Below are 24,713 nucleotides of genomic sequence, written 5' to 3'. Positions count from 1 at the left end.
CAAAAAAGAATTGGCTGCAGGGTGTAGGGGTGCTCTCTGTCACCCTGTCCGTCTCACCTCGGTCATGTCCATACTTTGTACTGAGTCGGGAGGCTGGGGCATGACGGGCCTCCTTACTAAGCCCTCACGTTTTTCTTATTGTTCCTCAGATTGCACTCTGAAAGGAGAATCCTCTAGGGAGATTATTCTGGAGTGTGGGAAATGGCCCCTGGGGCTCCTGTCAACCAGAGACAAGGTAAGTCCTGACATTTCCCATGTCCTTTTGCCCATTTCCTGCCTGACATTTTCTTTCTGGGTGTTAGGCAGTGGCTAGCCAGCCCCTTCCACCAATCTGGGAGGTCTAACCTACCTTACCTGCAGCGGAGCTTTCTACACGGTTTCTTTGCTTCATTAAGGACAAAAAGTATTTGTCAGGTAGTTAACTGTGACCATCACATGGCTAACATAAAAACACAGGATATCCAGCCTTGAAACACAGTGATTCCCAAGGCCTAACAGATGTATATGGAAGCATACATTTGTGCGAGCATGCGTGTGCGTGCGTGCATGGTTCACACATGTGGGCCCGGAAGCCGGAAGTCTACCTTGAGTGTCATTCTTCTGGAGTCATGCATTTTGTACTTTTGAAACTGAGACTCTCACTGGAACCTGGGGCTCACTGATTAGGGCAGGCTAGTGAGCGCTGGGGACCCCAGGGATCTTCCTCCTGAGCTGGGATGTCAGCATCTGGCTTTTTGCATGGGCACTGGCTGGGGAATCAGGCTCAAGTGCTTAGGGTTTCAAGGCACGCCCTTTCCCAAGAGCTGCCTTCCCAGCATCCGGGATGGCTTTGGAAGGATTTTTGCAGACTGGAGAGTTGGCAAGACCTTCTTCAGGAAGCTTAGCCTCTCTCAGACCTAGTGACGGCAGGCTGTCCGTTACTGTGGTTGAAGTTTACACTAACTGGTAGCCTTTGACTCATCACTTTCTCTGTGTAGAGGTGAAGATGCTGTACCCGCTGAGTGTATGCAGATCGTGGATAACTTGGTTGTGTGGCCATCATGCTTTGTGCTTGACTTTTCTTATATACACGGTCCTTGGCTGATGGTGGGGTGATGTCCTGAAAAGCCCATTATAACTCAGATATGCTGTAGGTAGAAAGTCCATACACCCGAGGTACCAAACAGAAGAGCTTAGCCTTACAGGGCACCGAAAAGCACTAGTTACTTCCCTCATGATTACATGACTCACCAAGAGCTGCACATTTTGCTACTGACAAGCACTGTAAATGTAATACTGTGTGTCTTGTGCGCAGGAAGAAACCAACATGCAGAATCAGAATGAATGTATATGACTTTTATACTACTGTAAAATTAAGAGTATACATTGGACCATTTTAAATTGAGGGATCATCTATGCTTAAAGAATTGGAAGATGTCACATACTCTGGTGCCTCACATTTGACCATGTCCCCTGGAGGGGGAGACCTGGTGGCACTCAGAGGAAGGACAGCAAGTAGCCAAGAAGAGACTTGATACCCTATGAGAATATATAGGGGGACGTAATCCCCCTCAGGAACAGTCATAGGGGAGGGGAATAATGGGAAAATGGGGGGGGGAGGAATGGGAGGATACAAGGGATGGGATAAACATTGAGATGTAACAAGAATAAATTAATAAAAAAAATTAATTAAAAAAAAAAAAAAAAAGAATTGGAAGATGATGCTTAAAAGTCTGGATTGGGCTGAGGTAATAGGTCGGCTGATAAAATTCTTGTCTCGTAAGTGTGATGACCTGACTTTGATTCCCCAGAACCTGTATTAAAAAAAAAAAAAAAAAAAGCCAGGAAAGGCTGGAGAGATGGCTCAGAAGTTAAGAGCATTAGCTACAGCAGGATGTGATGGTGCTTGCCTTTAATCCCAGCACTGAGGAGGCAGAGACTGGTGGATCTCAGAGTTCAAGGTCAGCCTGGTCTAAACACTCAGTTCCAGGACATCTGGGCTACACAGAGAAACTCTGTCTGCCTTGAAACAAACAAACAACAAACAAGCTCTCTGGTGAGCTGGAGTTTGGTTTCTAACACTCACATGGGTTAGCTCACTACCACCTGTAACTCTATCTCTCAGGAGTCTGATTCCCTCCTCTGGCCTCCCTGGGGCAGCTGCATTCATGGTCACATAAATATGTAATAGACATACATAGACATACAAAAAGCCAGGGGATGACAAGATAGCCCAGTGGGTAAAGGTACCTGCTGCCAGTGGCCTTAGTTTGATCCTGCTACTCACAAGGTAGAAGGAGAGAGAACCAAGTCCTGCAAGTTGTCCTTTGACCTCTACACATATGCTGTGGTATACATGCACTCACACCCTCACACCACCCACCAAGTAAAGAAATGTTTAAAAAAAATCCAAGCATGGTGGTGCATGCTAGTGATCCCAGTGCTGGGGAGGCAGAGATGGGCAGATCTGTCTGGGCCTCTCTGCCCAGGCAGCCTAGCTTATTTAATGAACCTCAGGCCAGTGACAGACTTTGTCTCATAAAACAAGGTGGCCAACACTAGAGACATGAAAGCTGAGGTTTTCCTCTGGCTCCATATTGTGTGCATATGCGCCCTCATCACATGAAGGCTGTGCACACATATGTGAACCACCTGCCTCTTTGACACCTGCCAGCCCACACTGACAAGACAAGTTAAGAACATGATGTAGCCCAGTGCAGTTAATATTTATCAACCACCTGAACAGACAGTTGCTAAGGAGAGCACTTTTGTGTTATTATGCTAGTTACACAAATATTTCTTGCCACTTTTGCTGAGTTTTGCTTTGTGCTATAAATATACCAAGCGAATGTTTTTGAGAGAAGATCTAGATATTGTTTTTCTGGGGCCATAGGGTAGGTATTTACATATTCCTGGATAAGTTGAGAATTATTGGTTTTGATATAATCAGAAAGAAACTGAGAGCTGTGTGTCCCTCATTTGTCAAATCTTTTATATCTTTGTAGAACATTTTTACTATTTATTTATTTGTTTGTTTTGAGACGAGCTTTCACCATTGTAGCTCTGGCTGGCCTGGAACTCCCTATGTAGACCAGGGTGGCCTCAAAATCAGAGATATGCCTGCCTCTGCCTTCCAAGTGATGGGATCAAAGGAGTGTCCCACCGCACCTTGTTGTTTTTAAACAAAACCCCAAACATTCGATTTTACCAACACTCAGGAGCCAGATGCTGGGGTGAGCACCTACTAGCTCAGAGAGGCAGAGAAAACACCTAGCTGACCTTTCTACTTAGCCAGCATCCCAGAAGGAAAAAAACCTTTTTCTTCTCCATGCTGTCTAAAAGCCCTGCAAACTGAATGTCCCTCCTTTCTACTTCCTGTGTGTCTCTCTATCCATGTTCTGGACTTCCTCTCATTCTCTACGGTTTTTTCCTATGCTCACTCCCTGTCAACTGGTTGCTTACTCTGCCTATTGCCCTATGGTTGACTTTATTTAAATCTGTTTATAGAAAGCTCTTGGCTTAGAGTTGTGCGCTAGGGTTGAGCCACACCACAACTAGAAACAGGTTTTTTTTTCCAGTACACAATCTCTGGGTTCACAGTGTGATCAGGTATAATCTTTTTTTTTTTTTTAACACATTTTTATTGAAAAATAAAATAATTCATATTACATCTCATTTTCTATCCCATCCCATGCATCCTCCCATTCCTCCCTCCCTCCCACTTTCACCCCAAGCCCCCTTCCCTATGACTGTGACCGAGGGGGACCTCCTCCCCCTGAATATGGTGCTAGGGTATCAAGTCTCTTCTTGGTAGTCCGCTATCCTTCCTCCGAGTGCCATTGGGCCTCCCCAACAAAGGGACATGACCAAATATGGGGCACGAGAGATCCTGTGAAAGTCAGTCCCCAGTCTCCACTTAACTGTGGAGAATGTTCTGTCCCTTGGCTAGATCTGGGTAGGGGTTTGATGATGACTGCATGTATTGTCCTTGGTTGGTGCCTTTGATCAAGCAGAACCCCTGGGCTCAGATCCACCCATCATAATGTTCCTCTTGTAGGTTTCTAGGACCCTCTGGATCCACCTACTTCCCTATCCCCTATATTTTTCTCACCTAGAGTCTCAATAGGATGTTCTCACCTCTATCCCACTTTCCTGGTAAGTGAAGACTTTCATGGGACCTGCCCCTTGGGCTAGTGTCCAGTTATAAGTGAGTATATACCATTTGAGTCTCTCTGCTTCTGGGTTAGCTCACTCATTATGATCATTTCTAGTTCAATCCATTTGTCCACAAATTTCGGGAATTCCTTGTTTTTAATAGCTGAGTAGTATTCCATAGTGTAAATGTACCACAGTTTCTTTATCCATTCTTCTACTGAGGGACACTTAGGCTGTTTCCATGTTCTGGCGATTATGAATAAGGCTGCTATGAACATGGTTGAGCAAATTTTCTTGTTGTGTGCTGGAGCATCTTCTGGGTATATTCCAAGGAGTGAAATAGCTGGGTCTTGAGGAAGCCCTATTCCCATTTTTCTGAGATAGCACCAGATAGATTTCCAAAGTGGCTGTACTAGTTTGCATTCCCACCAGCAATGAAGAAGTGTTCCTCTCTCTCCACATCCTCGCCAGCATGTGTTGTCACTTGAATGTTTGATTTTAGCCATTCTGATGGGTGTAAGATGGAATCTCAGAGTTGTTTTGATTTGCATTTCTCTGATGACTAGAGATGTTGAGCATTTCTTTAAGTGTGTCTCAGCCATTTGATATTCCTCTGTTGAGAATTCTCTGTTTAATTCTGAGCCCCATTTCTCAATTGAGTTATTTGGTTTGGTGGCGTTTAATTTCTTGAGTTCTTTATAAAGTTTGGATATTAGACCTTTGCCAGATGCTGAGTTGGTGAAGATTATTTCCCAGTCTGTAGGCTGTCGCTTTGTTCTTTTGACAGTGTCTCCTGCCTTACAGAAGCTTCTCAGTCTCATGAGGTCCCATTTATTAATTGTTGACCTTAAGGCCTGGGCTGTTGGTGTTCTGTTCAGGAAGTTGTCTCCAGTGCCAATGTGTTCCAGGCTCTTCCCCACTTTTTCTTCTAACTGATTTAGTGTCTCTGGTTTTATATTGAGGTCTTTAATCCATTTGGACTTGAGTTTTGTGCATGGTGACAAATATGGGTCCAGTTGCATTTTTTTACATGTAGAAATCCAGTTAGACCAGCACCATTTGTTGAAGATGTTATCCTTTTTCCATTGAATAGATTTGGCTTCTTTGTCAAAAATCAAGTGACTATATGTGTGTGGATTCATATCTGGGTCTTCAATTCGATTCCATTGATCAACCAGCCTATTGCTGTGCCAGTACCATGCTGTTTTAATTACTATTGCTCTATAGTACAGCTTGAGATCAGGTATGGAGATTCCTCCTGAGGATCTTTTATTGTGTAAGATTGTTTTAGCTATTCTGGGTTTTTTGTTTTCCATGTTGAGAATTGACCTTTCAATGTCTTTAAAAAATTGTGTAGGTATTTTGATAGGGATTGCATTGAATCTGCAAATTGCTTTTGGTAAAATGGCCATTTTTACTATGTTGATTCTCCCGATCCACGAACAAGGGAGATCCCTCCATCTTATCAAGTCACCTTCAATCTCTTTCTTTAGGGACTTAAAGTTTTTTTCAAACAAGTCTTTCACTTGCTTGGTTAGCGTTACTCCTAGGTATTTTAAATTGCTTGTGGCTAATGTGAAGGGTGTAGATTTCCTAATTTCTTCTTCTGTTTGATTGTCATTTGTATATAGGAAGGCTACTGATTTTTTTGAGTTAATTTTGTAACCAGCCAGTTTGCTGAACGTGCTTATCAACTGAAGGAGTTCTTTGGTGGAATTTTGGGGGTCACTTATGTACACTATCATATCATCTGCAAATAGGGATAGTTTGACTTCTTCCTTTCCCATTTGGATTCCCTTGATCTCCTTGTGTTGTCTTATTGCTCTGGCTAGGACTTCAAGAATTATATTGAAGAGATATGGAGAAAGTGGGCAGCCTTGTCTGGTCCCTGAGTTTAGAGGAATTTCCTTGAGTATCTCTCCATTTAATTTGATGTTGGCTATTGGCTTGCTGTATATAGCCTTTATTATGTTTAGATAAGTGCCTTGTATCCCTGATCTCTCCAACACTTTAAACATGAATGGGTGTTGGATTTTGTCAAATGCTTTTTCTGCATCTAAGGAGATGATCATGTGGTTTTTTTTTCTTTAGTTTGTTTATATGGTGGATTATATTGATGGATTTCCGTATATTAAACCATCCCTGCATGCCTGGAATGAAGCCTATCTGGTCATGATGAATGGTATTTTTGATATGTTCTTGTATTCGTTTTGCAAGTATTTTATTGAGTATCTTTGCGTCTATGTTCATAAGAGAAATTGGTCTGAAGTTCTCCTTTTTTGTTGGGTCTTTGTGAGGTTTAGGTATCAACATGACTGTGGCCTCATAGAAAGAATTTGGTAATGTTCCATCCAATTCTATCTTTTGGAGTAGCTTGAAGAGTATCGGTATTAGCTCCTCTTTGAAGGTCTGATAGAATTCTGCACTGAAACCATCTGGTCCTGGGCTTTTTTTTTTTTGGTTGGGAGACTATCAATGATTGCTTCTATTTCTATAGGAGAAATAGGCCTATTTAATTTGTTTATCTGATCTTGATTCAATTTTGGCAAGTGGAATCGATCAAGAAAAATGTTCATTTCCCTTAGATTTTCAAATTTTGTGGCATATATGCCTTTAAAGTAGGATCTTATGATTCTTTGTATTTCTTCGGTGTCTGTTGTTATGACTCCCTTTTCATTTCTGATTTTGTTGATTTGGATACTGTCCCTCTGCCTTTTAGTTAGTTTGGCTAATGGTTTGTATATTTTGTTGATTTTCTCAAAAAACTAGTTCCTGGTTTTGTTGATTCTTTGAATTGTTCTTTTTGTTTATAATTTATTGATTTCAGCCCTGAGTTTGATTATTTCCAGACATCTACTCCTCTTGGGTGATTCTGCTTCTTTCTTTTCTAGGGCTTCCAGATGTGTTGTTAAGTTGGTTATGTAGGATGTTTTCAATTTCTTTTTAAAGGCACTTAGTGCTATGAATTTTCCTCTTAGCACTGCTTTCAATGTGTCCCACAAATTTGGGTATGTTGTTCCATCATTTTCATTGAATTTCAGGAATTCTTTTATTTTTTCCATGACCCACATGTCATTAAGTAGAAAGTTGTTTAGTTTCCATGTGTGAGTAGGCTTTTTGTTATTTCTGTTGTTGTTGAAGTCCAGCCTTAGACCATGGTGATCTGATAAGATACAAGGTATTATTTCAATATTCTTGTATCTGTTGAGGCTTGCTTTGTGACCTACTATGTGATCAATTTTGGAAAAGGTTCCATGGGGTGCTGAGAAGAAAGTATAGTCTTTTGTGTTTGGGTGGAAAGTTCTGTATACATCTTTCAGATCCATTTGATTCATGGCGTTGGTTAGTGATGTTATTTCTCGGCTTAGTTTCTGTTTCAAAGACCTATCCTTCAGTGAAAGTGGAGTGTTGAAGTCTCCCACTATTAATGTGTTGGAATCAACGAGTGTTTAAGCTTTGTTAATAGTTCTTTTACAAATGTGGGTGCCCTTGTATTTGGAGCATAGATGTTCAGAATTGTGATGTCATCTTGGTTGATTTTACCCTTGATGAGTATGAAGTGTCCTTCCTCATATCTTTTGATTAATTTTGGTTGAAAGTCTATTTTGTTGGATATTAGGATGGCTACACCTGCTTGCTTCCTGTGACCATTAGCTTGGAATATTTTTTCCCAGCCTTTTACCCTGAGGCAATGTCTGTCCTTGTGGGTGAGATGTGTTTCTTGGATGCAGAAGAATGTTGGGTCTGGTTTATGCAACCATTCTGTTAGTCTATGTCTTTTTATTGGAGAATTGAGACCATTGATGTTCAGAGATATTAATGACCAGTGACTGTTAAGTCCTTTCATTTTGATGTTTAAGTTGAGGGTTTGTGAGGTTGTGATTTTGTGATGGTGTAGTTATCTATTTCCTGTATAGTTTTGGTTGTAACTCATTCCTGTGTGGTAGAGTTTTCCTTCTAGTAGCTTCTGTAATGCTGGATTTGTGGATAGGTATTGGTTGAATTTGTTCCTGTCATGGAATATTTTGTTTTCTCCATCTACGGTTATTGATAGTTTTGCTGGGTACAGTAATCTAGCCTGGCATCTGTGGTCTCTTAGGGTTTGCAGGACCTCTGTCCATGCCCTTCTGGCTTTCATGGTCTCAGCTGAGAAGTCGGGTGTAATTCTGATAGGTTTGCCATTGTATGTTACTCTGTCTTTTTCCCTTGCAGCTTTTCAATTTTTTTCTTTAGTCTGTATATTTTGTGTTTTGATTATTATGTGGCGGGAAGATTTTCTTTTCTGATCTATTCTATTTGGTGTTCTATAGGCCTCTTGTATGTTCATATGCATCTCATTCTTCAGATTGGGAAAAATTTTCTTCTATAGTTTGGTTAAAGATATTTTCTGGGCCATGGAGTCGGGCGTCTTCTCTATCCTCAATGCCTATTATTCTCAGGTTTCTTCTTTTCATGGTGTCCTTGATTTCTTGGATGTTCTGTGTTAGGAACTTTTCTGATTTAGCATTTTCCTTGATGGTTGATTCGAGTGCTACAATTGTATCTTCAAGTCCCGAAATTCGTTCCTCCGTTTCCTGGATTCTGTTTGAGAAGGCCATCTCTTTGTTGGCTGCTTTCTTCTCTATGGTCTCTCGGTCACATTTTTCTTCTGTGTGTTCCTTTATCATAGATTCCGTTTTTGTCCTCAGATCTTGAAGTATTTTTTTTTTTTTATTTCCTTCATCTGTCTGTTTGTATTTTCCAGAAATTCTTCCAGTGCCTTTCTATATGACTCTTTTATGTCCTCCACCTGCTTGGTTACCTCCTCCCGCAGTTGTTTACAGTTTTCATTCCTTTCTTCCATTATCATCTTCCTTACTAAGGATTTGAGGTCATTTTCTTGTATTTCAATTGTTTTTGGGTTCTCTGGGTTGCTTTCATTGGGATTGTTGGGATCTGGAGATTCCAAACTGTTTTGGTTTTTTTTGCATTCTTTCGCTGTCCTCTTGTCATTTTGGTGTCTCTGATGTTGAGAGGTAGCTTCTGGTGACCTTCACTGGTTGAGAGTGGATAGTTGGTGAATGATTATTGGTTGCATGCTCTTGCCTGTAGGGATCAGGTAGTTTTCCTCCTGACACAGGCAGGTGACCTAGTTTCCACTCCTGGAGACTTTGCTCTACACCTTAGGCTCTGGGCTGGGTCAGCAGAAGTAGGCTTCTGACTGGTTCCTTTCACGTTAGTGTTGTGATTTAGGCCTGCTGTTATGGGGTCTCAGATTGAGGCTGGCAAGCTCTGTTTGGGCAAGATGTTCTCAGTTGCTTGCACTACCATCGGACCTGTAGCTCAGACCTCGCCCAGCTCAGACCCACTGAGCTAAATACGCCTTTTAAACTAGCATATACACACCTCTGGGGTGTCCAGCCTTTCCTGAGGGGGTGGAAGATCCTGCCGAGGCTGTGTGTAGTGTCCACACTAGGTTCTAACTGCTGGGATCTGCAGGCTCAGGCCCTGCGCTCTGTTCCAATATGGGCCCGGTATGGCCCCACTGGCTGCACGCTGCTATCTCTGAGCTAGATGGACCCAAGCAGCTCAGTAACCCGCACTCTGTTCCAAAGTGTGCCTGGTTTGGCGCCACGGGTTGTGCGCACTCTCTCTGATCTAGGCGGTCCCAAGCAGCTCAGTATCCTGCGCACTGTTCCAAAGTGGGCAGGGTATGGCACGGCAGGCTGGACGCTGCTTTCTCTGAGTTAAGTGGGCCCAAGCAGCTCAGTATCCTGCACTCTGTTCCAAAGTGTGCCTGCTTTGGTACCGCAGGTTGCGCACACTCTCTCTGAGCTAGGCGGACCCAAGCAGCTCAGTATCCTGCGCACTGTTCCAAAGTGGGCAGGGTATGGCGCCACGGGTTGCGCACACTCTCTGAGCTAGGCGGACCCAAGCAGCTCAATATCCCGTGCACTGTTCCAAAGTGGGCAGGGTATGGCGCCGCAGGCTGGGCGCCCCTCTCTCTGAGCTAGGTGGATCCAAGCAGCTCAATAAGCCGCACACTGTTCCGAAGTGGGCAGGGTATGGCGCCGCAGGCTGGGCACCGCTCTCTCTGAGCTAGGTGGATCCAAGCAGCTCAGTTTCCTGCGCACTGTTCCAAAGTGGGCAGGGTATGGCGCCGCAGACTGTGCGCTACTCTCTGTGAGTTAAGTGGACCCAAGCAGCTCAGTATCCTGCGCTCTGTTCCAATGTGGGCACGGTTTTGCGCCTCAGGCTGCGCGCTGCTCTCTCCAAGCTAGGTGGACCCAGTTGCCTGTGTTTCCACACGGTGTGGGGTCCTCGGCATATTTGCGTGGGGCAGGTGGATGGGACCAAGGGCAGCTTCCCCTGTTTCCCTGTAACTTCCACAGGCCAGGGGCTCCGGTACCGACCCGCACTCTGAATTCGGGCTTTATCTACGAGCTGCAGCCCGCAGGTGGGTTCCGTCCGAGCGTCCGGAGAGTGGGTTCAGGGCCTCCGTGGACTGATACTTGACTTGGGGCCAGGCCTGCCGGTGGTCTGCACTGTGCGGGACCCAACTCACCTAAAGTTCTCTGGATTTAACAGTCTGTGGCTCTATTCAAGTCCCTGGTCTCCGTGCAGTTGATCAGATACAGTGCTTGCTGGGCGCCGCCATCTTGAGGATGATCAGATATATTCTAATAACACCTGGCTCCACTCGGGAGGCAGAGGCAGGCGGATCGTTGTGAGTTCGAGGCCAGCCTGGACTACAGAGTGAGTCCAGTACAGCCAAGGCTAACATAGAGAGACCCTGTCTCGGAAAACAAACAAACAAACAAACAAACAAACAAAACCACCTGGCTCCTACAGAAACATTCTTGGTCTACAGTAGTTTTTAAAATTGTATTTTCAGTTACTATATTGTGTATCAGATCTGAATTGCATAGAGAAATATGACATATATATGCCTATGACATATATGTATATATTTATATGTATATATACATATGATACTTGAAGGATTTTACTTGGAAGTTGAATTATAACATTACAGAGCTGTTAGGTATAGGATCATAGTTCATTAGAAATCAATTAATAGCTCTTCATTGGCTCTTTTATTTTTTTTTAAGATTTATTTATTTATCATGAATACAGTGCTCTGCATGCATGTGTGCCTGCAGGCCAGAAGAGGGCACCAGATCACATTATAGATGGTTATGAACCACTATGTGGTTGCTGGGAATTGAACTCAGGACCTTTGGAAGAGCAGTCGGTGCTCTTAACCGCTGAGCCATCTCTCCAGCCCTCTTCAATGACTCATTTTTTTGAAAGTCTGCTGCAAACCATGTTTCACAAAAAATAATAACCACACTTCATGCTCCATTACTGCAAAGTTCCCTATTTGATTAGAAGATCCATCATTGGAATTTTAGATGTGAAAAATGGGGACCAGAGAGAATGCTCAGTGGTTGAGAACACTTGTTGCCCTTGCAGAGGACCTGGCATGATGATTCACAACCATTAGTACCTTCTGTTCCAGGAGGTCCAACCCCTTCTTCTAAACTCTGCACCGGGTTTGCATGTGATGCACAGATAATACATGCAGGCAAAACACTCATATACATGAAAATAAAATAAATATATCTTTTAAAATATATTTGCATATGACTTATATAATATAAACTTTACCCATAAGAAATATGCAATTCAGTGAATTTTAGCTTATTATAAACTAGTATGTATTAAGTTGTACAGCCTTCACCACCATAATGTTTTCATCACTTCCAAAGAAATATAAAATTCACAGGAGTTATTCTACCCTATGCTCTCTTCTAACTCCTGTTAAGCACTGCAGTGGTTTGAAAGTGCCTCCAGGGGATTGGGCTGTGGGACAGTCTACAGAACATTTTCTTGGTTGGTGACTGATGGAGAGGGCCCAGCCCATTGTAGGTGGTGCCACCCCTGGGCTGGTGGTCCTGGGCTCTATAAGAAAGCAGGCTCAGCAAGCCAGAGGGAGCAAGCAGTCAGCAGCCCGCCTCTGTGGCTTCTGCATCAGCTCCTGCCTCCAGGTTCCTGTCTTGCTTGAGTTCCTGTCCTGGCTTCCTTCAGCAATGGTCTATAATGTGGAAGTGTAAGCCCAATAAACTGTTTCCTACTCATTTTGGTTTTTGGTCATGGTGTTTCACTGCAGCAATAGAAGCCCTAACTAAGACACATGGTAAGCAGAAATTCTGGTAAAGTTATAATAGTTTTTGTTGTTGTTTGTAGTTATATGCGAGATTACTCTGAACTTCGTATAGGAAAGAATGGGGAATTTTAAAATAGTTAAGTAAGTTTGTAGGTGAAGTTTGTTGGCTGTGTGGTCCATATCTAATCCCAGTTACTCGGGAAACTGTGGGAGGAGAGTCGGGAGTTGAGCTAACATCGACAGCACAGCAAGAACCACTTCAAATAAAGTAAAGTAAAAAAGTGTAAAACAGAAGGATTCAATCTTTTTTATTTCAAGCCTTGCTGTATAGCTGCAACAGTTGAAACGGTGGGCTTTGAAGGTCTTGTATATGCCTATATCAGTAGAGCAAAGTAGGGAACCCAGCATTTCCGGGTTCTTTGTATGGAGCTGGCACCCAGATATGGAAGTCGTCCTCAACATACAAAGGTAAGGTTCAGAGTAAAAAGCAGGGCCTGTAAACTTCACGCCGTTGCACCTGGTCATCACGTTCTTACTGCCTTGGTTCTGGATAGTGACTTAAACTGGTTACTGGTTTTAGCTAGGCTGGTTCTTTCATGAGCATGAGTGTGGGTTTTTTTTTGTTTGTTTGTTTTTTTGTTGTTACAGGCATTAATGGCCTTCCGTGATGTGGCTGTGGCCTTCAGCCAGATGGAGTGGGAACTGTTGAGTCCAGCTCAGAAGACCCTGTACAGGGAGGTCATGCTGGAGAACTATGGCCACCTGGTCTCCCTGGGTAAGGCTGCCCTGTCTTAGGTCTCAGATTGACCTGTGGGCATCATAAACATCTGTGTAGTAGCCAACGTGCTCTGTTCTTCTTTAGAATGTCCATGGTTTGTAGTGAAGGGTGTGTATGTGTGTGTGTGTGTGTGTGTGTGTGTGTGTGTGTGTGTGTGTGTGTATGTACAAGCATACATGCAGTGACTGACTGTATTTCTAGGTTGCATCCTTGAAATATGGAGGAGCTTAACTTAGTCAAGCACAGGGAGCAATTACCCTGCCTTTGAGCCCTTGCTCATTCTTTCTTAGTATTCAGATTAAAAAATTTTTATTTATTTATTTATTATTATGTATACAGTGCTCTGCCTGCGTGTACACCTGCAGGCCAGAAGAGGGCATCAGATCACATTATAGATGGCTGTGAGCCACCACGGGGTTGCTGGGAGTTGAACTCAAGACCTCCGGGAGTACTCAGTGCTCTTAGCCATCTCTCCAGCCCCATTTGGATTTTCTTTTCCCATCTCTGTCCTCCTTTCTAGCCATATGGCATTTCCTACATTGGCCCGGAGTTCTGTTGTAGCCCCTTAAGCCACTAGCCTAAGGTCACCTTGGTTTTGTTTCTTGTGAACAGGAATAGCATTTTCCAAACCAAAACTCATTACACAGCTGGAACAAGGAGTGGAGCCCTGGAGGGACGGCTGCAGTTGCCTTTTGGACCTTTGTCCAGGTGAGTGGAGTGCTCTGGGCAGGGCAGATGAGAATATGAGGCATTAAGGAGCTCAGCAGGCAAGGCAAGGGGGCTCTGTAGTGGATGAGCTCACCTATATCCGCCCCCCCCTCCCGCTGCATGTAAGGCTGTGTAGCCCTGCCTCCCTCCTCCTGCCCTCTCATGCTTGCCAAGAGAGGGCTCCTCTGGATGTCTACCTCCCCAGGGCACCTGATTTCTCTGCTTGGCTCCAGCAGCACGGTTAGGATTTCTTCCCGCGCCCTTGCCAGCCTCGCTTTTGATCTTCAAAACAGTACCTGCCCTTTGAGACTGTCTAGGATGCTCCTGCTGAATGCTCTTCACTTTCTCTTCTTGACCCAGAAACTGCTGCACATCACACCCGCCTTATATAAATCCCCATAGCTTTGTTTTCTTTATGATGGCTTAATTAAAATTACAGCAGTCTGTCAGCCCTGTGATCTAAGAGCCCATTGTCCACCAGGGGGCAGGCTTGTTCCTTCTCGGACTGTCCAGCTTCCCCCACCTCTGTGCCTGTTCACTCTCCAAGCCTGCTGTAGCCCTTTCATCCTACCCGGTGGGCCCCTCAGTGTATCTCATTATTTTGCACATTTTAAAATTTCTTTTCCACTTTGCACTCATATTATGTACCCTCCAATTCATGGCAATTAGAAAAACGTCACTCTGCGTTGGTATAACACTGTGGAAGAATGCAAGAGCCAGAGCTGGGACTGACATAGCTGGCCTGTACACATGTGTAGCTTTGAATGGATTAGGTGTGGCCAAACTGTGCCGGGGGCAGGTAAGAGCATGCACTGCAGTGGCAGCGTGTACTCTGTTGACACCTCCTCACCAACATTTGGTACGGTCTGATACCATTTCCCCTTCTTTTTGGAATCTCGTGGGGGGGGGGTCCTAGGTGGCTAATATGAGTATCTTCTCATGTGATCTGTGTCCCCTTCTGGCATTGATTTGAGTGCCCACTTCTCAGTAAAATTTTCTGTTATTGATTACAACGGTAGAACTCTCCCAAAACATTTAGGTCTTTAATTCAATCCAAAACTAATTTTATATGAATATTAGAATGTACAGATAAATTTCTGACTGGCTTATCTTCTTTCATTAATTAATTTTTGTGTTTAGTGACATTTTAAGACATTTTTGCTTTTTGTTTTTGAGACAGGCTCTCCTTGTGTAGCCCTGGTTGGCCCAGACTCCCTCTATAGACCGGTTAACTTTACACTTGTAGAGCTCTGCCTGCCTCGGCCTCCTGAGTGCTGAGATTAAAGGTGTGCGCCACCACACTCTTTATTATATTTTTGTTTCTGTTTCTAAGTAAACCATCTGGGGGATGTTAAACTTTATATGAAACTTGGACTTTGTAAAAGATCATTTTATTACCTGAGGTATGTTAACATACGACATAAAATTCTATTGAGGTGTGAGGCATTAAGAGCTAAGGTGTGTTCTTAAGGTATAATAAACTGTACTAAAAATAAAAATCAGTGAATTGCTGCAGCTGGATTAGGGAACATTCCTGTCACCTCAGATTTCCCATCACCTCATCACAGTTTCTACTCTCCGACCCTCCTTGTCCTTCCTTTTTAAAGGGAAGATCATATTATTAATTTTTGAAAATTAATATACTTAATGCAATAAAAGTAAATTAATTGTATTAATTTTCTTTGAGAATTTTGTGCATATATATAATGCATTTTGATCATATTCACCCTTATTCCTAACCCCTCACTCCTCCCAGATTTCCCCTCCATGACACAGTTCCAACATCATGTCTACCTTTTCCTTTCTTTTTAAAGATTATCCAACAAGCCCCATTTGTGTTGCTCATATGTTCCTGGGTGTGAGGCCATACCTTAAAGGGAACTGACTCATTCTTCCCAAGAAGCCACCAAATGCTAATAATAGCTCCTCCTTTCTAATCCATTTCTCCTGATTATAGATTTGTCTGAATTTTCTAGAATTTATGTAAATTGATTCATGCACATATAACTGTTTTCTACACTTAGCATAATTACTTTGAGTTTTATCCATGTGGCATACATCAGTAATTCATTTTTACTGGTGAGCAGAATTACTTCACATTGATATATCACGACTTATTTAACTGCTAACTTGTATCTGAGAGTTGGGCATAAGTAGGGTGTATATTTCTTTAAAATGACATCCAAATAGGGCCCAGAATCTCTTAGCATGAAAACCAACTCAGGATAAAATAAAAAATATCACCCATCATACCAAGAGCCAGGAAATTACAACTTGAAGGTGACAGTGACATTCAGCTGATGAAATGACACGGGGTGGGTGGTGGGGATCAGAGATTAGAATTGTCTTTCAGGGCCTGGTGGATGCAGGACTGTGAACTTAGTACTTGGCTGAGGCTGGAGACTGGCAGAATGGCAGCCTGGGTTATAGAGTGAGTTATAGGCCAACCTGAACAACCGTGAGACCTTCAAAATAAAAGGGGCATAGTTCCCAGGTAAAGCACTGGCCTAGTATGCACAAAGCCTTAGGTTCAACCCCTAGCACTTAATGAATAAGCATTCCAAATAATTGCAACCGATTACACGTGCTCCCGAAACAAAAGAGTATAAAAATATCAGCAAATAAATATTTTACATAAAAAATAAATTTGCAGTTGGCATTACTGAATATGTAAACCCACTGGATGGGCTCAGCTAGAGAGTCGGAATGATAGTGAATTTGCTTTGTGTGCTAAGGTAGGGTCTCACTCTGTAGCCCCATCTGGCCTTGATTGCATAGGGATTCCTTTGTCTGACTCCTGAATGGTAGGATTAAATATGTGCACCACTGCATCCAAGTGGAATCAGTGAACTTGATTCCAGAACAATAAAATATCATAAGTCTGAACAAAGAAAGGAAATAGACTGAAAAAAGAATGGTTTCAGAGACTTCTGTGATAAAAGCAAGAAAATAGCACTTATGTCATCAGAATCCAAAAAGGATACTGAAAAATATTTGAGAAAATATTGAATACTTTTTGAGAGGTGTAAACATATAGATGCAAGAAGCCATAGAAACATTAAATGCCTATGCATAAACATTAATACACATGATAATTACAATTATGGAAACTAAAAAGAGGGGGTGGGGAATCTACAAGGCACCCAGTGGGTAAAAATGTCTTGCCCATAGAGGATTTTTCATGTGAACTAATTAGGCCAATAAGGACATGGCAAGAATTTTCTTCAAGTGCTGAAAGGATTGTAAATTCTATACCTATCAAAACTATCTTTGAGAAATGAAAGGAAATTGATTCATCGATACTATTAGAAATAAAGAATTTATGACACATATTAAATGATAGGTAAGGAAATTCTTCAAAGAGAAGGAAATGGTAAAAGAAGTAATCCTGCTGTCATCCTCCAAACCAAAACCGAACCAACCAACCAACCGACCGACCGACCAACCAACCAACCAACCAACCAACCACAAAACCACCACCACCAGAACAACAACAAAAAAAACCCATTAAAAAAAAAAAAGAGAGATGGCTCAGAGGTTAAGAGCACTGTCTGCTCTTCCAGAGGTCCTGAGTTCAATTCCCAGCAACCACATGGTGGCTCATCACCATCTATAATGAAATCTGGTGCCCTCTTCTGGCATGCAGGTGTACATGCAGGTGTACATGCAGGCAGAGAACTGTATATATAATAAATACATATTAAAAAAATAAAATTAAAAAAAAAGTTCTGAAGCAGGAGCCTTAGAAAGAAGAAAATATATTAATAATTAAATCATAAATTTTTACCTTATTACAATTTTTTTTTTTTTGGTTTTGGTTTTTTGAGACAGGATTTCTCTGTGTAGCCCTGGCTGTTCACTTTGTAGCAGGCTGGCCTTGAACTCACAGCGACCTGCCTGCCTCTGCCTCCCGAGTGCTGGGATTAAAGGCGTGCGCCACCATGCCTGGCTACAATGGCCTTTTAAAAAGCATGATAAGTAAGAGTATAGATGATAATGAAACCTAAACAAAGGCAACATTTTCTATACTTCAAGTGGTAAACTGTTGATAGGTATACTGGGCGCCTTCCCCCTGGGGCATTTCTTTGTGCCCGGTGTGTTAGGTTTAGTGTATTTCTATTGCACCATTAACAGAATGAAGAGGGGGTGATAGGCACCAAGTCAATCTTGAACTAGGAAGGCAAATACCATTAATGCTTATGGCTCACAAACAATCCTCTTGGACTTGCTCCACCCTCAGAGGTTCCAGTCCTAGAATTCTGCCACCCCATGCCATCCGCCCGGAGTGAATGCCTTCTCAGAACCATGTGATGCCTTCCCCTTTGAAGCCAGAGTGGAGGTCTGCTTGCCTTCCTAGTTTGTGGACGCCACTCTGTGGTGGCGATGACACTGATGTGATTTGAGGATCCTCTTTTTGAAGCACAGTCCAAGTTTATATCACAATAGCTCTGCTAAAAATGAAATATTAAACAACCAGATCAGTAAATCGAGTAGACAGCTGTCAAAAGAAGACATACAAGGGAGCAGTAAATGTGTAAAGAAGTGTCCAACATCCCTAGCCATAGGGGAGGTTGCAATTAAAGCTGCGTGGAGATTCCATCTCACCTCCATCAGAATGGTTATCATCAAGAAAACAAAACAAAATGCAAACGCCAGTGAGAGTGTGGGGAAAAGGAACCCCTGCGTATTCCCAGTGAGAATATAAACAAACGCAGCCTCTGTGGAAATCAGTATGACAGATCCTCAAGAAACTAAAAATAGAACTATTGTAGGACTCAGCCATATCGCTCCTAGGTAGATACGGAAGGGATTTGCAGTCCAGTGGATGCAACTGGGAATCATGCTAAACAAAATAAGCCAGAGTGGTGTGTTTTCTCTCTGTCTCTTTGTCTATCTCCCTGTGTGTGTGTGTGTGTGTGTGTGTGTGTGTGTGTGTGTATGCACATGCATAGGCCACAAAGCTTAATGGGATCCATTGTAAAGGTGGGAAGGACACATAAGGGAAGTGTGAGACAGAGACGATAACGGAGCATATGTAATAGGAAGGCAGACGTTGGGAGGAGGAACCAGCTCGAGGGGTGTAGGGAAGATAACGGGGTGTGTAATGACATGCACGTATGAAGGTGCTGTGATGAAAAACCCTAACTTACAAAATCTGTAATATCGAAAAAGCAATTTCTTCTGTCCTGAGCTTTAGAATCTAAGAAGTATGGCAGCCTTCCTCCACTTTATCCCATTTTCCTGTTCTTGTCTAGTCCCACCTGGCAGAGTTTCTGGTGCCGTAATCCCATGTCTGTGGCAGGCTTCTGCAATTGTGGGCGATTATACGGTGCCTACTGACACTCTCAGTGCTCTCTTCAGAACAAGCTGTCTCATCTCTCCAATATGCGTAAGCCGAGATGTCTCCCTAACAATTCCATTAGTCTCTTCTTGCATTTTCCACTGTGTGGTAAACACAACCGAAGCTGCAATTGTAATACTTTACTTAGAAAATTTCTCAGCTAAATAGTCCACTGTGCATAAGCACTGCTCTCCCGCAAACACTGGAGTACAGTTCAGAAGCTTGTTTTCCATATTTCACCAGCGCCCCCTGTAGGCACTGTTTAGCATGTAATCACAACTCTTCTCGCCTCTGTCACCCAGTTCTGAAGCGCTGCCACATTTTTTCCATGTGACAGAAACATCAGCTTGTTGGTACCAAAAATCTGTTTTTCTTCAGAAAGCTAGCACAAGTATTGGTAGGATGGAGGTGTTCCTAACTGTAGGAGTTGGCTCACACAATTAAGGAGGCTTAAATCCTCACAGTTCGCAGTCAGCAAGCTGGAGCTCTGCAAGGAGTGATGCAGTTCCAGGTCAAAGGCCTGTGGGCCAGGGCTTTTGCTTCAGTTGAGAAACTGAGAAACTATTTCTGAGTAGGAAAGCACTCCGGAGAGGGATTCTTCTATTGGGAGAAGATTAGCTTTTGGTCTTATTCGGGCCTATGCTTGATGGGATGAAAGTCACTCATGTTAAAGAAGGCAAGTCTGGTGCCACACCACCACACTGCCAAGTGAGGGCAATGGCAACTGTGCTTAGGTCAGTAGCCACAGCAACACAAGACACACAATTCTGCTGCTGAAGACACACAGAAAGGCATATAGCAAATATGACTAATATTTATGATCAAGTGGGGATATTGGTAAGACAAGGCAGGACTACCTTTTTCTTCCTTTCAAGCCACAGGCAAGAAGTTGGCAGTGCATACGTGAACTTAAGCTGTTAAAAACTCCAGACTTACAGAAGTGTGTGTGTGTGTGTGTGTGTATGTGTGTGTGTTTTGTTTGATTCTAAACATTGAACCCAGGACCTTATGTATGTCAAACATGTGTCCTACTGCTGAGCTATAAATAGCTGATAGCTAGAAAAACAACTGCCAAGAGCATGGGCAAACTAGCTTATCAAAATAAATGAGTTCATAAGCTGAATTAGAAGACATTTCCTGATGAGATACTGACCACATAGGGCCTCCGGTGGCCAGACCTGAGTACCAAGGCTGAAAGCTAACTTTCACAGTTTGGAAGGCCATGAGGAACAGCATGAGTAATTATCAGAAAAACTTGTTGAGCTGGCAGAGGCACCCACAGGGCTAGCTGATTGAATAGTTTTCTTAGGACAAATGTTGCTGTTAATTAAAAATATGGCCCAATAAATGTTTATTATTAGGCTTATAGTTATTATGGCAGTATTATCTAACATGCTTTACAATCAGTAAAGACACAGACCCCCGATGTATTTTATAATAGCCTATTTTCACCTGGGGCAGGGCAGGTATTATCGCCTAAGCTACCTTCATTTATCTCCCAGCCTCCATCCCATGCCATCTGCTTCTGATCATTTCTACCTGGGCTACCTCCCATCCATATTCCCGAAATACTTGCTAAGGTTGTTTCATCTGGGCTATTTCTTTCATGTGGGACTTCAGAGTTTCTCCCTTGGGCCCACCTGGCTCTTTCCTATCCCATGGCGAGTCTCTTCCTTCTTCCTCCTCTGTCCATCTGCTTCTTCTTCCCAAGATCCTCTCTGTCCTCAAAGCCCACGAACCTTCGCCTCTTCCTTCTGCCTTGCCCAGGCGTAGGCCTTTTATACAACCAATCAGGGAGGCAAGGTTCAGGGCAGCAACTAGATCATGGGAGCCAGTAACTAGCATCAAAACGCATAGCACCACACCAACATCAACAGAGAACAGTGGGGCTTCAGGGCCAAACTGTTCTCTTAGATCAGGTCACATGAATCACTGATGGAGACCAGGCCTCAGCAGACGCCTCTGGCGAAAGGTTCTGCAGCTTGTGTTTTTAGACTTGGTGGATGTGTTCCTTGTTGCAGTGACTCCTCTCTGACGTGAAAGGAGTTGCGAGTGGCACGTTAATAGTTGGCTGTGGTCCAAAAACAGTCTATAGAACAGTTGGCAGACCTGTTACTGCAGATGGTTCATGCATACGTCTCACTCTGTGTTTGTCAGAAAGAATCAGGTAGGTTGAGAAAGGCTGGCTATTCTGAGCGCTCAGTGGGAGCGCGTCGGAGTTTTTACAATCAGCCCCACGTGGATAAGCGATTGTCGTGGGACAGGCATAGTGGCTTGCTATCTCCTAGGCAAGTCCTGTAACCAGAGGGGGACATTCCTCCTTTATGATCTGAAGAAAATCTAAAAGAAGGAGTCTTGGATTAATTAGGTCACGAGAGCCAGATTCCTTTAAGGGTTCGCTTGTTGGCGCCTCACTTCACTGCCAAATGCCCCGTTTTCTGGTAAGTGAGACCCAGCTTGTTTTTCTCATTTGCTTGTGGGTAAGGGAGCATTCCGTTTAATATCACATATGGATCCCCAACATTGTTTTACACCGCCTCTCCCATTTAGGTAGATGACTTCAAACGCAGTCATTTTCTTATAGAGCAAAGAAGATCCCTGAAGAAATTCGTAATAATAACTCATTGAGTGACAGCAAGTATTCACGGAGGCTCATGCTACTGTTCGCTGCCGTAATGGCAGTAGTTTACAGAGCAGGCACTGCCGGTGAAGCTTCTCAGTGTTTTAGTTTTCCTGACACTCAGAGTTGTGTGGAGGCTGCTTGCAGTGAGGCCGGGAGGCAGGCCTGTAAAGGGAGTGTCTGTCGTCAATAATGCTACTACCCACAGGGCACCTCTGATTCTGACCAGTGCTTTCTCTCTAGCAGAACCCAGGACAGAATTAGAGCCCGCTCTCTCCTGCCCGACAAACTTCGCTAACCCACAAGTCCTCAGAGTGTGTGTGCTGAGTGGACAACCTCCTCAGACTTTCCCAAGCCCACCAGCAGGCGGCAATTTCCAGCCAGAAGCTCCGGCCTGTTCTAGCAGTGAAGGAGGTAAAGAGGAAGACAGCAGCGACTCTCTGCTGCGGAGGGCGAGTCCAACGAGGATTCTGAAGACGTTCTTTAGCCCATGTCAAGGCCAGGCAGCATGCTGGGTAGAAAGCAACAGAAACCAACCAGACCTTGGCCTGGCCCCAGAAGGGCTCCCCGAGAAGGCAGGCACAATGCTGGAGGGACCCGATGTGTCAGAATCCGGAGCCATCATCCATGGAGCGTTTCCACTAGGGCTTAACGATGCCACAAGCCTGTTCGGCCCTCAGAAGCAACATGTATATCCTGACTGTGGACAAGGCTTTTGCCAGAGGTCAGACCTCATGAAGCTCCAGAGGGTGCACGGAGGGGAGAAGCCTTACTCGTGCTCTGAGTGCGGGCATCAGTTTACCCAGAAGGCTTCTCTCACTGTTCATCAGAGGAAACATTCGGGAGTGAAGCCACATGTGTGTGGGGAATGTGGGCGAGGCTTCATGTATGTATCGTCTCTCAACAGCCACAAGAAGATTATTCACTCTGGAGAGAGACCCCTTGTATGTCCGGATTGTGGGCGAGGCTTCCGCCAGAAGATCGACCTCCTCCTCCACCAGCGCACTCACCTGGACAAAAAGCCCTTTGTGTGTCCTGAGTGTGGGAAGGGCTTCTGCCGGAAGGCCTCACTAATACAACACAGGTGGAGCTCACACTCGGGTGACAATCCCTTCATCTGCTCAGTGTGTGGGCGTGGTTTCAGGCTGCTCTCAAGGCTCCTCACCCACCAGATCACACACTCCGGGGAGAAACCGTATGTTTGTGCTGAATGTGGCCAGCGCTTTGGCCAAAAGGGCACGCTCATCCGACATCAGAAGACACACACAGGGGAGAAGCCTCACGTGTGTCGCCAGTGTGGCTGGGGTTTCACCCAGAAGGTCAACCTCATTAGGCACCAGAGGATCCATACGGAGGTAAAACCTTTCTTGTGTCCCGAGTGTGGGCGAGCCTTTGAGTTTAAGTCGCTCCTTACCAGACACCAGAAGACTCACACAGGGGAGAAGCCCTATGTGTGCTCCCAGTGTGGTAGGGGTTTTAGTCAGAAGATCAACCTCATTGGGCACCAGAGGATCCACGCAGGGGAGCTACCTTTTCTGTGCTCTGAGTGTGGGCGTGCCTTTGTAAAGAAGGCAACGCTGATCAGGCACCAGAGGACCCACGCAGGGTGGGAGAAGCCATACCAGTGTTCCGAGTGTGGACGAGCCTTTGAGTTTAAGTCGCTCCTCACCAGACACCAGAAGACACACACAGGCGAGAAGCCCTATGTGTGCCCTCAGTGTGGCAGGGCCTTTAGCCAGAAGTTCAACCTCATCGGGCACCAGAAGACGCACACGGGGGAAAAGCCCTACGTGTGTCCCCAGTGCGGTCAGAGTTTCAGGCAGAAGTTCAACCTCATCAGGCACCAGAGGATTCACACAGGGGAGAGGCCATTCCTGTGCGCAGAGTGTGGGCGTGCCTTTGGAAAGAAGGTCTCTCTCATCAGACACCAGAGGACCCACGGCGATGAGAAGCCTTACCAGTGCCCTGAGTGTGGACGAGCCTTTGAGTTTAAGTCGCTCCTCATCAGACACCAGAAGACACACACGGGGGAGAAGCCCTATGTGTGCTCCCAGTGTGGCAAGGCTTTTAGCCAGAAGTTCAACCTCATCGGGCACCAGAGGAGCCATACAGGGGAGAAAACCTTACCCGTGCCCTCAGTGCGGGCGTGCCTTTGGTTTTAAGTCACTTCTCACCAGACACCAGAGGACACACTCCAAGTAGGAGGTCTGTGTAAATGGCATATGTGAGTAGGGACTGGGTGGGGTGTCACCTCTGATGAGAGGACTCAGTCCAGTCTGAAGAGAAGCCATTCCTTTGGGCATGGCTTGGTTTAACATCTGCTCTCCTTAGACATCAGCAGACCTACTCCGGGAAGAAACCCTGAGTGTGCAGGGAGTGTGGGCATGGCTCCAGCCGGGAGGTTCACCTCCACAGACATAGGAGGACAAAGTGTGACCATCAGCTCCTGGCATGAGAAGTGTTTGCCTGACCTGTTTTCTTCCTTCTCCCAGGAGCCCAAGGCTGGCGAAATCACTAGTGAATATTCCACTTTCCTGAAATGGAGTAGGGGCAAAGTCCTTGCTTGTTCATGAAATGGTTTATGATTTATTTTCTTCAGTTAGCAGTATCTGTTAGTTTTCTAGGGCTCCCTAACAAAGGCTTAGGCAAAATATATATATATATATATATATATATATATATAGATAGATAGATAGAGAGAGAGAGAGAGAGAGAGAGAGAGAGAGAGAGAGAGAGAGAGAGAGAGAGAGCCCGCGAGAGAGCGCCTCTATCAGACTGGCTCAGCTGTGGTTGTGACCCTACCTCTCCATAGCTGGTGGGTGGCTTCCTGCTATGCTGTGCTCCCATAGGTCCATCTCTCTTGTACACTTTTTCCTTTTTCCTGGTACCTCTTCCTCCTGGATAGGAAAACATCCAGATGACCTTGTTGAATCTTGATTCCTTTTTAAAATGCCCTACCTCCAAGTCACATCACACGAGAGGT

At 44.3% G+C, this 24,713-nt stretch overlaps 1 protein-coding gene across 1 annotated transcript; it reads left to right on the top strand.

Moving 5' to 3' along the window:
- The first annotated feature begins 100 nt into the window (after positions 1–100).
- Znf169 (zinc finger protein 169) lies at positions 101–23,932 on the top strand. Its single transcript, XM_051143304.1, is given in 5 exon segments — positions 101–235; positions 12,932–13,058; positions 13,674–13,769; positions 21,977–23,847; positions 23,849–23,932. Coding segments are annotated over 5 exon segments (2,313 nt in total).
- Positions 23,933–24,713: the final 781 nt, after the last annotated feature.

The sequence above is a fragment of the Acomys russatus genome, chromosome 3 (genome assembly GCF_903995435.1).
Source record: "Acomys russatus chromosome 3, mAcoRus1.1, whole genome shotgun sequence".
NCBI classification, from domain to species: Eukaryota; Metazoa; Chordata; class Mammalia; order Rodentia; family Muridae; genus Acomys; species Acomys russatus.
This window is presented reverse-complemented; position numbering and strand designations above follow the sequence as displayed.